This window comes from Scyliorhinus canicula, chromosome 17, assembly GCF_902713615.1.
Source record: "Scyliorhinus canicula chromosome 17, sScyCan1.1, whole genome shotgun sequence".
Lineage (NCBI taxonomy): Eukaryota > Metazoa > Chordata > Chondrichthyes > Carcharhiniformes > Scyliorhinidae > Scyliorhinus > Scyliorhinus canicula.
The window spans coordinates 34,622,729-34,635,555 of record NC_052162.1 but is presented as its reverse complement, the minus strand read 5'-3'; the positions used below and the strand labels follow the sequence as shown (position 1 = coordinate 34,635,555).

General features: G+C 48.9%; 1 protein-coding gene across 7 annotated transcripts in view; it reads right to left on the bottom strand.

The window, feature by feature from the left end:
* LOC119952339 (glutamate receptor 3-like) overlaps positions 1-12,827 on the bottom strand; it is a 492,268-nt gene that overhangs the window by 276,442 nt on the left and 202,999 nt on the right. For 6 of the 7 annotated variants that reach the window (XR_005457831.1, XM_038776024.1, XM_038776023.1 and 3 more), the window contains exon 6: positions 3,645-3,806. The exons of the other annotated variant lie outside the window; for it this stretch is intronic. Coding sequence is in view for 5 of the 6 variants with exons in the window: in XM_038776024.1 (XP_038631952.1) it covers positions 3,645-3,806 (162 nt within the window). In the remaining variant the exon portion in view is untranslated. The remainder of the gene's footprint in view (positions 1-3,644; positions 3,807-12,827) is intronic. 7 annotated transcript variants of the gene reach the window in all.

Here is a 12,827-nt window from a genome sequence, read left to right as displayed (position 1 = left end):
CAAATGCACCAAATTCAGCACTCAATGCAAACCAAAAACCAAACCCTCTCACTTGGACAGCCTGAATGTCAACTGTCTTTTATAATAATAATTGCTTATTGTCACAAGCTTCAATTAATTTACTGTGAAAAGCCCCTAGTCGCCACATTCCGGCGCCTGTACGGGGAGACCGGTACTGAATTTAACCCATGCTGCTGGCCTTGTCCTGCATTACAAGCCAGCCGTTTAACCCATTGTGCTAAACCAGCCCCTGGTTGGACGGTGATTCCAGAAGTGGCCTCTTAATTGGTCACCTCGTTTAATATTGCGCAGGCAGGTGGTGAGGCATCACAAGTTGTTTCGGGACCCGCTTTTGGTCCCAAGCTGAGAACCTCTACAAAGGCAGTGAAGTTCAGCCCAAGATTTCAGGTCCCTGGGGCGCGATTTACCGATCGCGGGACTAAGTGTCCGCGCCGTTGTGAACGCTGTCGCGTTTCATGTTCGGCGCGAAACGGGCGCGGGCAGTAGGGATTCTGGTCCCCTGCACGGCGCTGGAGTGGTTCACGTAGCTCCAGCCTTACATCATGGCGCGGACTGGGGGCGGCGCCAACCCGCTCATGCACAGTGGCGAAGCGCCAACCAACGCATGCGTGGTGGATTCACGGAACGCTCCGGCCCCGACGCAACATGGCTATGGGGATTCTGGGGGTGGACGCGCAACAATGTAGGCCCGGCTTGGGGGGGGGGGGGGGGGGAGAAGCCAGCCCTCCGATCGGTGGGTCCGGATCGCGGGCCAGACCCCATCGGAGCCCCCCCCCCCCCCCCCCCCCCCCAGTGATGGAGCACTTTTCCTCGCCCCACAGGCCGCCCCCTGATCCTTCGCGCAGTGTTTCTGCCGGCAGCGACCAGGGGTGAACGGTGCCGGCGGGACTCTGCTGTTTCCTTGCGCCTGCTGGGCCCATCCAGGCTGGCGAATCGGTGCCTGGGCCTCGTCTGGCGCCGCGCCAAAAGCGCCGGCGCAAATGGTGGTGATTTTCCGCACCTCGGAGAATCACCACCGCTGGCGTCGGGGCGGCGTGATGCGGTTGCGGCGATTTTCCGACCCGGCGTGGGGCTGGGAGAATCGCGCCCCTGATCTTTCATCAGAACTATTCTGGTGGAAGGTCACATTTTTGAAATATTGGTCTGTTTGACTCTCCACAGATGCTGCCTGGCCTGCTGAGCATTTCCAACATTTTCTGTTTCTGTTTCAGACTTCCAGCATCTGCAGTATTTTGCTTGTGTATTAATGTGCTCACACTGTCGTCTATTAACCTCAAAATTAGCTGCTGGGGCAGTGCTGCTGCACTTTGGAATCAATCAGACAGACTGTAGCGCGTCTGAGTTCAGGATCCATTGTAATAAAGTATGAAGAGTATAACAGCAACCTCGTTTCCCAAGACGGAACCTTCTCACACACAGCAGGTACGGCATTTACTGGACAATGCAGAACAGCTTAATCTCACATGGGATTACAGAATACGATGCAGGAAGGAGAAAAAAATGAAGCCTGATTTATACTACCCAGGAAAAAAATGGAAATTTGATATGCCTTCACTGTTTGATGAGTTACTATCACTTCACACAGTGTTAGTCAGAAGCCTTTTGGTGGTGGCGAGCTTGGAAGCCTGCAAGTAGACATGGTGGCATACTGGAACCCCGAAGAATTCAGTTCTGGGTGGGAAGGCTCATGGTTAACCTTCCCGCCTTGCCGAATAGAAAAGCCCATAGGTGGTCAATTAATGACCACTTAAGGTCTTCATGCTGCCACTGCTGGTGTTAACATTGCTGCAGGCAGGTCTGCATTCACAGCAAATAAAATTGTGCAGCCAGTGGAGGACTGGTTCTACAGTACTGACCTGTGGCCTGGGTCACTAGGCAATCTTAGTACTGCAGCGACAGCCTCCTCAGGGTGCTGCTGAGCACGAGCTTATGGCCTCTGGTTGGGTGGCAGCTGTCGGTAGGTGAGACTTCAGGCCCCGGTGTCTTGATCCCAGGGGAAGGCACGCTGGCTGATTCAGCTGGCCTTCCCGAAAAGGGGCAGTGTGGGTCTCTTGCTGGTTTTCCAGTTGGCAGGCATGACCCTTGATACCTCAACAAGATTCTGTCCAAGGAATGGAAGCCAAAACCATAAAGAAGGGAAATAGAAACCCAAAAAGCTGGAAATGACTGGAACCTGAGAAATATTAATGGGAGACTGAGATTGGAGTGAGAATTTGGAGACGATCCAAGACAATGGGGTTCTGAGAGAGGAGTGCGATGCCAGGCAGCACTTAATGAATAAGAGAGCAGGATCACACCAGCAAGTATGATCCTCAGGATGAACTGCAGTGTTATCCCTCCCAATGATTCACAAATAAAACAAGACCCTACGTTGAAACTACAAGTAAAGACCTCAATATTATTGTCGAATAGGTGAGGAGAAATTTATTCACCCAGAGAATGGTCAGCCTCTGCCTCAAAGCAGTTGAGGCCAAAACATTTGTTTTCAAGAAGCAGTTAGATATAGCACTTGGTGTGAAAGGGATCAAACGATATTGGGGAAGGGGGGGATCGGGCTATTGAGTTGGCTGATCAGCCAGATCATCATGAATGGGAAGTAGGCTCAAAAGGCTGCATGATCTACTCCCACTGCTGTTTTCTATGTGAATATGGGTGCGATTCAACTAATTGGGAATAAAGTTTCATAGCAAGCATGATTAGCTGTGTGTTCCCTGGGGACTCATGTTGAATAAGGGGCCTCAGCAGTGAACGCTTGGCCGAAGCCACACATAGCCCCATTTTGTACACTGAGAAGCTCCATTCGCCGGAACTCCCCATTGTTGTGAGAGATCATGATGCCATCTTTATCTGAAATTCCGATCGCCAAGGAATGGAACCCCGGACTACCCCCAGCCCGAAGAGACCTCGGGTGAGTGTCCATTCTAGCTGGCAATGCCACCTGGGCAAGTTGGCATTGCCAGGCTGGCATCAAAAGGGCATGCAGCTGGGGGCCTCCCCTGGGAGACCCCCACGAGTGCCGTTCCATCTGGTCCCCATTTGTGGAGAACAGTACCAAACGGCAATCATCCGAGGCAAAGGGGATAAATCCCAAAGCCTCAGGTAGCTCGGGAATCTTCACATTAGAGTGACACTAGCTGTCTCGCTTTAATACGCAATTTGCCAAAAAGTGATGCTGCCCACAATGGGAGGGATTTACATCGCAACATCTTGCGAGACCGTGTTAGATCTCGCAAGGCGTTGCGAGCCAGGTAGATCCCGGGAGGGGGGGGGGGGGGGGGGGTCTCCCAGCTTTTGTTGGTCATGCTGCGCTGCAGCGAGCTGACTTTCAGGCGCAGCGTGGCAATTGAATCATGACATATTATTTATAATAGTTTAACTAAAGCTATGTTAAATGCACAACATAAATTCAGTTTGCTATTGTTGTATTATAGTTCATTGGAACAGTTTGCATTTCTGGCTCTGACTTAGAAATCTTTCCAAATTACTTCATAGCGTGGGTCTTCTAAGCATTAATAAGATAGCCTGAAATATCCAAGTTGTTCTATTTTTAGAATCTGACCTACTCTCGATTGAATTTGTAGCACAGCAGAATGGTTGAATATTTTTTCGGGTGAAGGCCATACCTTTAATGTGCTGGCAGCAGTTCCAGGGTACTCTCTCTGATCTAGCTTTGTCCACCTCTGCATGAATTTTTGCACCATTGGATCCTCATAATTGACAAGCTGGAAGCCAGTGACATTGACTCCTGTCTCGATGAATTTATCAAGTACGAGATCAGAGAAGCCCTGCAACGAACAAAAAAGACGGGCATAATTCAACCACTGGAACAAAATATTGTGTCCCACAATCTTTCTGGCTTTTTTTCCCCCGACAATGCCTTGTTCATTTTTTTAAAAATTGTGTTATCTTGGCTCTCTGGATGGCTCCTCTGGGCACTTGCATAGATCAGAACCCCCCTGGTTTGATCCCGAGCAGCTGTTGAGTTGGCTCGATCTCAGCCAGGATAGGAGGCTTTAGCCAGACTAAAGAAGGAGAACAAAATCAGTCAGTTTCTACCTCAGTTTGCTACCCAGCATCTTTCTGGATTGTGTACATCAGCTATGACATTGTCAGTGATCAGATTAACTGTCAATCCCCATCCTCTAAAACCTGAACGCTGTCTGCGATAAAATGGGCAGCAGCCTGAATTTTAGGCCCGATAAAAATTTGGACACTTTCAATTAAGAATCCGACATTTAGGGCAGCACGGTGGCCTAGTGGTTAGCACAACCGCCTCACGGCGCTGAGGTCCCAGGTTCGATCCCGGCCCTGGGTCACTGTCCGTGTGGAGTTTGCACATTCTCCCTGTGTCTGCGTGGGTTTCGCCCCCACAACCCAAAAACGTGCAAGCTAGGTGGATTGGCCACGCTAAATTGCCCCTTAATTGGAAAAATGATTGGGTACACTAAATTTATTTAAAAAAAGAAAAAAAAAAAGAATCCGACATTTGAAGTTAAACCACAGTCAGCTCCAGGCAGGCCTGATAGGAATTCAAACAGCCAGGTTCAAATCCACTGAACGGAGGAAGACAGTCAGGACCAGTCTGGGCCTGCCTTGTCGACAAGACATCAGGAGATAATCGGTCCCATTCAAATGGATTGAATGTTGTGGATTGCCCAGATAAAACTAGACTTTCTGGCACCCAGTTGACCACATATGGAGTACAATTACGTGCGGACAACACACCGAGAGATGGACTCTTGGGGTGTGGCTCTTGGTGTCTTGCAGAGTTGCAATCAGCAACTCCATTGGGAGTTGTGACCCCTGCCCCGAGACTTCATTGGCGAAGGGCCAGAGAACTTTCAAGAAAGGCACAAAGAGGGGCATAAAGATGGACAACCAGGACCCTCCTCAACGAAGACTTGGCAGCGAGGCAGCAGAGAAGATTTGATGACAGACCAGAGGAAGGAGAGAAGCAATGGATGAAGGCCCTGAGACAACCAAAACTCAGAGAATTAGACTCACAGCTCAACTGAGTTCATCGGCACGGGTAGTGTTAAGACTCTTGGAATTATTATTAGTTGGGATAATTTAAGGCTGATAACTTATTTTGGGATTAATAATAAATGTGGTTGAATCATAAACTAGGCACTGGAATGTGGAGACTAAGTGGTTTTCACAGTAACTTCATTGAAGCCTACTTGTGACGATAAGCGATTATTATTATTATATTATGTATTTGTCCTTTCTGCACCTCGCAAATAAGGGCACCTGAGTAAAACATTTGAGTAATAAGCTGGCCAAAGTGTCTGAGGTTTTATTATGCCTTACCAAAGGCATAATAGTTTTTCTTTGCTTGATTATGCCTCAGGAAAACTCGTGACAGGTTTCACCATCATAGCACTCTGTGATAGATTCATTCACATATTTCCCAGGAAGAATGACTGAGTTCTCAGACAGTATCAAGAAATTATTTAAGAAAGTGTATCGGACATTCCTGGTAACAATAGGCCATTCAGTTTCGCACTATTGTTGGGTAAGGTTTAAGAAACAATAACCAGGGGAGAAAAATCAACATGCACTTGGAGAGGTTTGAGTTAATTAAGGAGAGCCAGCACGGATTTGCAAAAGGCAGATCGTGCTTGAATAATCTATTTGAATTTTTTAATGAAGTAACAGCAAAGATAGTTGAAGGGAAAGCAATGGATGCAAAAAACAAAATATCGTGGATACTGGAAATCTAAAATACGAACATAAAATTCTGGAAATACTCATCAGGTCAGTCAGCATCTGTGGAGAGAAACAAATGCTTCAGATCGTTGATGGCCCTTCATCAGAACGCAGGAAAGATAGAAACCTAACAGATTTTGAAGGAGGGGAGGAGGTCGGAAGAACAAAACGGAAGGTCTGTGAGAGAGTGGTGGGCAGAAAAGATTAAAGATCAAAAGGTTTCATTGTACAAAATGCCAAAGGGAGTGGCAATGGGTAAAGCAAAGAAAAACAAATGCATACAGGTGAGGTGTGAATGGCTCGATGGCAGCTGCCTCACTGCAAAGAAAATTTATAAAGAAGGAAACATGGAAAACCAGCAAAAGAAAAACATGAAACAAGGTGCAGGCAGAGGTAATGATCTAAAATTGTACTCTATCACAAGCCTTTCCTTTTGTTGTTCCTTCTCCATGGTCCCTGTCACTTGCTGAAAACATATTACATTTCTATCTTTCCTCAGTTACATATGAACATATGAATTAGGGGCAGGAGTGGGCCATTCAGCCCCTCGAGCTTGCTCTGCCATTTAGTAAGATTATCGCTGATCTGACTGTGGTCTCAACTCCATGTTCTGTCCATCCCCGATAACCTCAGACTCCCTTGTTAGTCAAGAACATTTCTACCACTACCTTAAATATATTCATTGATCTGGACTCCACTATACTTCTGAAAAGAGAATTCCAAAGATTCACAGCCATCCGAGAGAAAGAAATTCTTCTCGGCCGCGATTCTCCGCTCCCGCGCGGCATCGGGAAGGCCATTGTGAACTCGGCCGAGTTTCACGACGGCCTCGGAGGCCGCTCCTTGCACCCTATTTACCCACCCCCCAGGGGGCTAGGAGCGGCGTTCCGTAAATCTTGGCTGCCGGGCCTTGACGCGACGGCGGCGCCTAAGTGACGTCAGCCGCGCATGCGCAGGTTGACCGGCTCCAACCCGCTCATGCGCGGTTGCCATCTTCCACTGCGCTGCCCCGCAAGACGTGGCGGCTTGATCTTGCAGGGCGGGGGAGGGGAAAGAGTGCGTCCCTTGGAGATGCCGGCCTGACGATCGGTGGGCACCGATCACGGGCCAGTCCCCTCCCGAGCACGGCCGTGGTGCTCACTCCCCTCTCTGCCCCCCACAAGCCACAAACGAACCTTTGCCGCCATGTTCACGACGGCAGCGACCAGGTGTGGTTGCCGCCGGCGTGAACAGGTCAGGTACGTCAGGCCGCTCGGCCCATCCGGGCCGGAGAATCGCCGGTCGCTGTGAAAAACAGTGAGCGGCGAATCTCTGAGCGGGGGGTGGGAGAATCGCGGGGGGTGCCAGGGCAGCGTGTCGTGAGTCGCCCGGCCCTCCCGCAATCCTCCCACCCGGCGTGGGGAGCGGAGAATCGCGCCCCTCATCTCTATCTTAAAAGGGAACTGCTTATTTGTAAACTGTGCACCAAATTCCAGTCGCACTCACAAAGGGAAACATCCTCTCAGCATTCAACCTGTCAAGTACCCTCAGGATCTTATGTTTCAATAAGATCACCTCTCAATTTTCTAAACTCCAAAAGATACAGCTCAACAAGTTCAACCTTTCCTCGTAAAATAACCCACCCGTCCCAGGTATCAGCTGAGTGAACCTTCTCTGAATTGCTTCCAACTCATTTAGAGTCTATCTTAAATAAGGAGATCAAACTGTACATTGTACTTCAAAAACAAAAGAGAAAATGCTGGAAAATCTCAGCAGGTCTGGCAGCAACCATAGGGAGAGAAAAGAGCTAACGTTTCGAGTCCGATGACTCGTTGTCAAAGCCGCGTCATCGGACTCGAAACGTTAGCTCTTTTCTCTTCCTACAGATGCTGCCAGACCTGCTGAGATTTTCCAGCAGTTTCTGTTTAGTTTCAGATTCCAGCATCCGCAGTAATTTGCTTTTTTATATAGTACTTCAGATGTGGTCTCACCAGTACCCACTATAGCTGTAGCAAAACATCCCCAATTTTACAATCCATTCACCTTGCAATAGACAATAACATTCTATTTGCTTTCCTAACCACTTGCTGCACCTGCAGACTAATCTTTCCTGATTCATTTACCAGGACACCAGATCCCTCTGTATCTCAGAGTTCTGCAATCTCTTTCTATTTAAATAATATACTGCTTTTCTATTCTCCCTGCCAAAGTGGACAAGTTCACATTTCCCCACATTATACTCCATCTGCCAATTTTTTGCTCACTCACTTAATGTATCTATGTCCCTTTGCAGGCTTTCTTATGTCTTCTTCACAAGTTGCTTTCCTACCTATATATGTGGCATAAGCAAAATTATGCATCTGCATCTAAGTCATTGATATAAATTGTAAACAGTTGAGGCGCAGCACTGATTCCTATCGTAGTCCACCCATCACACCTTGTCAACCCAAAAAGACCCATTTATCCCTACTCTCTTCTTCCTGATAGCCAACCAATTCTCTATCAGTGCCAATATGTTACCCCCTGACACTATGAGCTCTTATTTGCACAATGTCCTTTCCCATCGCACCTTGTCGAATGCCTTTTAGAAATCGAAGTACAACACATCCACAGATTCCCCTTTTACCGTGTTGCTTTTTACTTCCTCAAAGAAATCTAATAAATTAGTCAAATGTGATTTCCCTTTCAAAGGACCATGTTGACTCTGCTTGATCGCCTTGGGATTTTCCATGTGCCCCACAATAACCATCTTAGTAATAGATTCCAGCAATTTCCCTCCAACACTTGTTAAGGTGTTTAGTCAATTCGGATTAAGGCTCATCATCCACCTGAGACATTTGGGGCAAATCCTGCTATCTCTGGAAAACAAGGCGAAAAACACCTGATGCAAACCAGTTTACGGTCTTCCTGTGCCCTTCCCGCTGCTGCGATCTGGATCTAGCCCAGAAGCTGATTTAAATGCATTTGAATTAATTTCAATCTCATCAGCACGACTGAAGTCAGAACGTCTGGCCGCCCACAATTTTCCCGCCCACCAGTGGCATCGATTACACTGGTCCATATAAACATGGACCAGGTACGATGGATTCCGAGAGGGAGGAAGAGGTGCGAACCCCTCTCTACTTACATCCAAGGAGCACAAGGGCACAGCAGTCACTGTGCCAGATGCTGTGGAGGGTCCTTCAAGGGAGATGGGGGTTGGGGGGTTTCCTGCTGGGTTGGCGAGAGCCAGGTGAGGAGTCTCCTCCAGCAATGGGTGTAGCAGTGGGTCTGTGAAGCTTGACATCTGCTTTCATGTAGGCTTGAGGGAGCCAGGTCAGGGGTCTTCCCTCGGGATGCGGGTAGTGGTGGGTCTGTGCAGCCCTGAAGTCTGCTTTCTTTCATGATTAACACCCCATAACAGGACAAAGCACAGCTGCAGCCTCTCTGTCCCAAAATACTCTCACAGGACACAGCCATTCTGCAGCTTGTTTCTTAGAGAAGCAATTCATTCCCCATGTAGCTTCAATGGACTCTGTAGTTTCACAGTTGCAGTATGCCTGGTTTTATCCCTTTGTACTTGCTTGCTTACATTCAATTTCATGCCCCATTGACTTTTAGGAGCCTCAGTGGTTTAGCCAGCTGCCTTACATTGAATTTCACACCCCATTAACTCTCAAAAGCTTCATTGCACACCTAGCTGCTCATTTCTCCCCCAATTTTTTTTATTTCACTCTCCATTATGACCGAGCTCTGTGGCTTGTTTGAAAGATTCCTCGAATACACACCTGAACCCACCAGGGACTCTGAGGCCATTGTAGTCCCCAGGATGGCGGTACATGGCAGGGCACCATGGCAGTGCCAACCTAGCAGCAGCAAGGGTGGGCCTAAAGTGGGCGGAGCCTCCAGAGTGACCCATCGGGAGGGCCCCAATGCCTGCGATCCATGGGGCGGGCAGGAGGGAGGGGGTTAGTGGCAGCGATCCTCAGGGTGGGAGATCCCAATGTGCATGGTAGACGTCTTCAATTTCATTTTGAGATTTGGGCACCCTTTTTTCATTTAGAAACCACCCTTCGCAAAGCACGTCCCTGTTCACATAGCCCCTCTTTGTACACTGAGTAGCGAGACATTGGGACGACATTTTTAAATTGTTTCCCGATCTCCGAGGCCCGCAAAGCGATCCCTCATGCTCCCCCCAGCCCAAACACACTATGGGAGGCCCCCCCAAGACCATGCAGGGCATCCCAACCTGATCACTGCACGTACAAAAATGCCAGCTAGGCACCCTGGCAGTGCCCATGCCAGCTGTCAGTGCCACTTGGGCACCTTGGAAGTACCAAGCAAGCAGCAAAGTGACACTAACAGGATGCCCAGGGCACCAGCAGTGCCAGGGCACCAGCCTGCCCAAAGGGCATGCAGCTGGCAGCCTTCGATCCCCTGGGAGACCCTCATGTGGGCTGCTCCGTCTGGTCACTGATCGTAGGGAACCAGTGCTGAACCACACTGGCCCGAGGTCTCTGAGGGGAAGGAGCTGAATCTCAAAGCCTCAGGTACCTCGGGAATCTGACATTAGAGTAAGACGAAATGTGAACCCGCCCACAATGTGCAGGATTTGCATCGCAACGTCTCGCAAGATCGTGTTGGATCTTGCACGGTGTTGCAAGCCGGGTAGATCCTGGGAGTGGGGTCACCCGGCTTTTATTGGCCATGTTGTGCCGCAGTGAGCAGCTCTTCAGGTGCAGCGTGGCCATTGGATTGCACCCATGGTGTGGGAAAATCCAGTTGGGAAGCCTCTCTTTCTCTGGGGAGAAACACGCCTGTTTTCTGACTGAACCACACTTTGCCATTTTTTGGGTAAATTCTGCCCATTATCTCTCCTGTGTGTTTTTACCGATGCTACTTTATCTGCTGAGGAAAGCAATAAATGTTGCCTATTAGGGTTTTAAGAAAGTGTTGAATGAAGTACCACTCAAAAAGGCTAATTAAATAAGATTGAGGCTCATGGAAGAGGAGGGTCAATGTTGGTTTGAACAAAAAATGGCTAAAGGACAGAAAACAGAGAGTGGTGGTAATTGTTTTTTTATGGGCTAGAAGTAAGTGTTCTCTAAGGTTCAGTGCTAGGACCACTCCATATAATACATATAAATATATATTTTGTATGTACATATATATATATGACTTGGGCATGGGGATACAGAGTAACATTTCTTAATTTGTCAATGATACCAAACCTGGAGGCATGGCAGGCAGTGAAGAGGATACCAATTGACAGAACAGGACAAAGATTAACCAGTATAATGGGCAGAAAGGTGAGAGATGAAATTTAATGCAGAGAAGTGTGAGATGATACATTTTGGCAGAAGGGATAAGGAAAGAAATTATAGACATAATGGCAGTTTTAAAGATTTTTGAAGGTGGCTGAACAAATTGAGAGAGTAGTCAACAAAGCATATGGGGCGCAATTCTCCGCACTCACGACGGTGCGGAGAATAGCGTGGCTCGTAAACTTTTACGGCCACGCCCGTCCGACGCCCTCCCGCTATTCTCCCCCCCCCCCACGCCCGACTCCCGATACGAATCGCTGCCGCCGTTTTTTTACGGCCAGCAGCGATTCTCAGCTGTCCGATGGGCCGAGTTCCCAGCCCTTTACGGCTGTTTTTACGAACGGCAAACACACCTGGTCTGGCCGTTCGTAAAAACGGCCGTAAAGTGCCGATTTTTAAAACCATGGCACCGATTGGCACGGCAGTACCATGGCCATGCCAAGGGTGCCATGGGCCCGCGATCGGTGGGCACCGATCGCGGGCAGCGGGTCCGATGCCCGCGCACTCTTTGTCCCTCCGCCGCCCTGCTGTATCACTTCGCGGGGCGGCTGAGGGGCATCCCGGCCCGCGCATGTGCGGGTTTCGTGCAAATGCGCGATGACGTCATCCGCGCATGCGCGGGTTGGAGTCTTCCAATCCGCGCATGCGCGGCTGACGTCATATGACGCGTCAGCCGGCGCAAACTCTGGCAAGCGGGCTTAACGAAATTCGTTAAGCCCGCGATGCCGGAGTTTACGGCGGCGGCATGCTAGCCCCGACCGGGGACCAAAATCGGTTCCCGGTCGGGGAGGGGGGGGGGGGGGGCTGGCGTCAAACCCGCCCGGATTTGACGCCAGCCTTACGATTTCTCCCCCTCTGGGAGAATCGCGCCCATGGAGTCTTGAGCTTCATAAATAGGAGTATTGAATACAAAGGCAGGGAGGTTATGCTGAACAGTTAGAAGGCTGTGGTTAGGCCATAAATGTAGAGTTTTGCATTCAGTCCTGCTCACCACAGGGTGAAGGTCATTGAGACGGCACAGAGTAGATTTACCAAAATGGCTTCAGGCATGAAGCAAGGGTTTTTCTCCTTAAAGCATAGCACACTGAGGGGAGATTTGTTCGAGGCGTGCATGATTATGGCAGGTTTAGATAAGTATGCCATGAAAATCTGTTCCCATGAGCTGATGGTACCAGGATTAGGACTTTGAGCAAGAGATGCAGTGGGGAGAGTGAGGAAGAACTTTTTGATGCAGTGAGTGGTAAAGACCTGGAACTCACTGCCCAGGATGATGGTAGAAGTGGATCGGATCAGTACTTCAAAAGGAAATTGGATGGGCATTCAAGGAAAATAAACTTGCAGAGCTTTGGGGAGGAGGAATGGGACTGATTGGATTGCTGTTAAGAGCGCCGACATGAACTTGATGGAGCAAATGGTCTTTGTCTGTGCCTATATGGCTATCACAACCCTCGAGAGCAAAGCTGAGCCCTGAGACTGAATCATAGCTTTGAAATTATTACACTCAGTTTTTTTTAATATATTTTTTTTAAATTTAGAGTACCCAATTATTTTTTCAATTAAGGGACAATTTATTGTGGCCAATCCACCTACCCTGCACATCTTTGGGTTGTGGGGGTGAAACCCACGCAGACACAAGGAGAATGTGCAAACTCCAGACGGACAGTGACCCAGGGCCGGGATTCGAACCCGGGTCCTCAGCGCCGTAGGCAACACTGCTAACCACTGTGCCACCGTGCTGCCCTTTATTACACTCAGTTAACGCTGCAATTTATTTGGGTATTTTCACTCTTTGCAGTCAAAATCCTTGCTGCACGA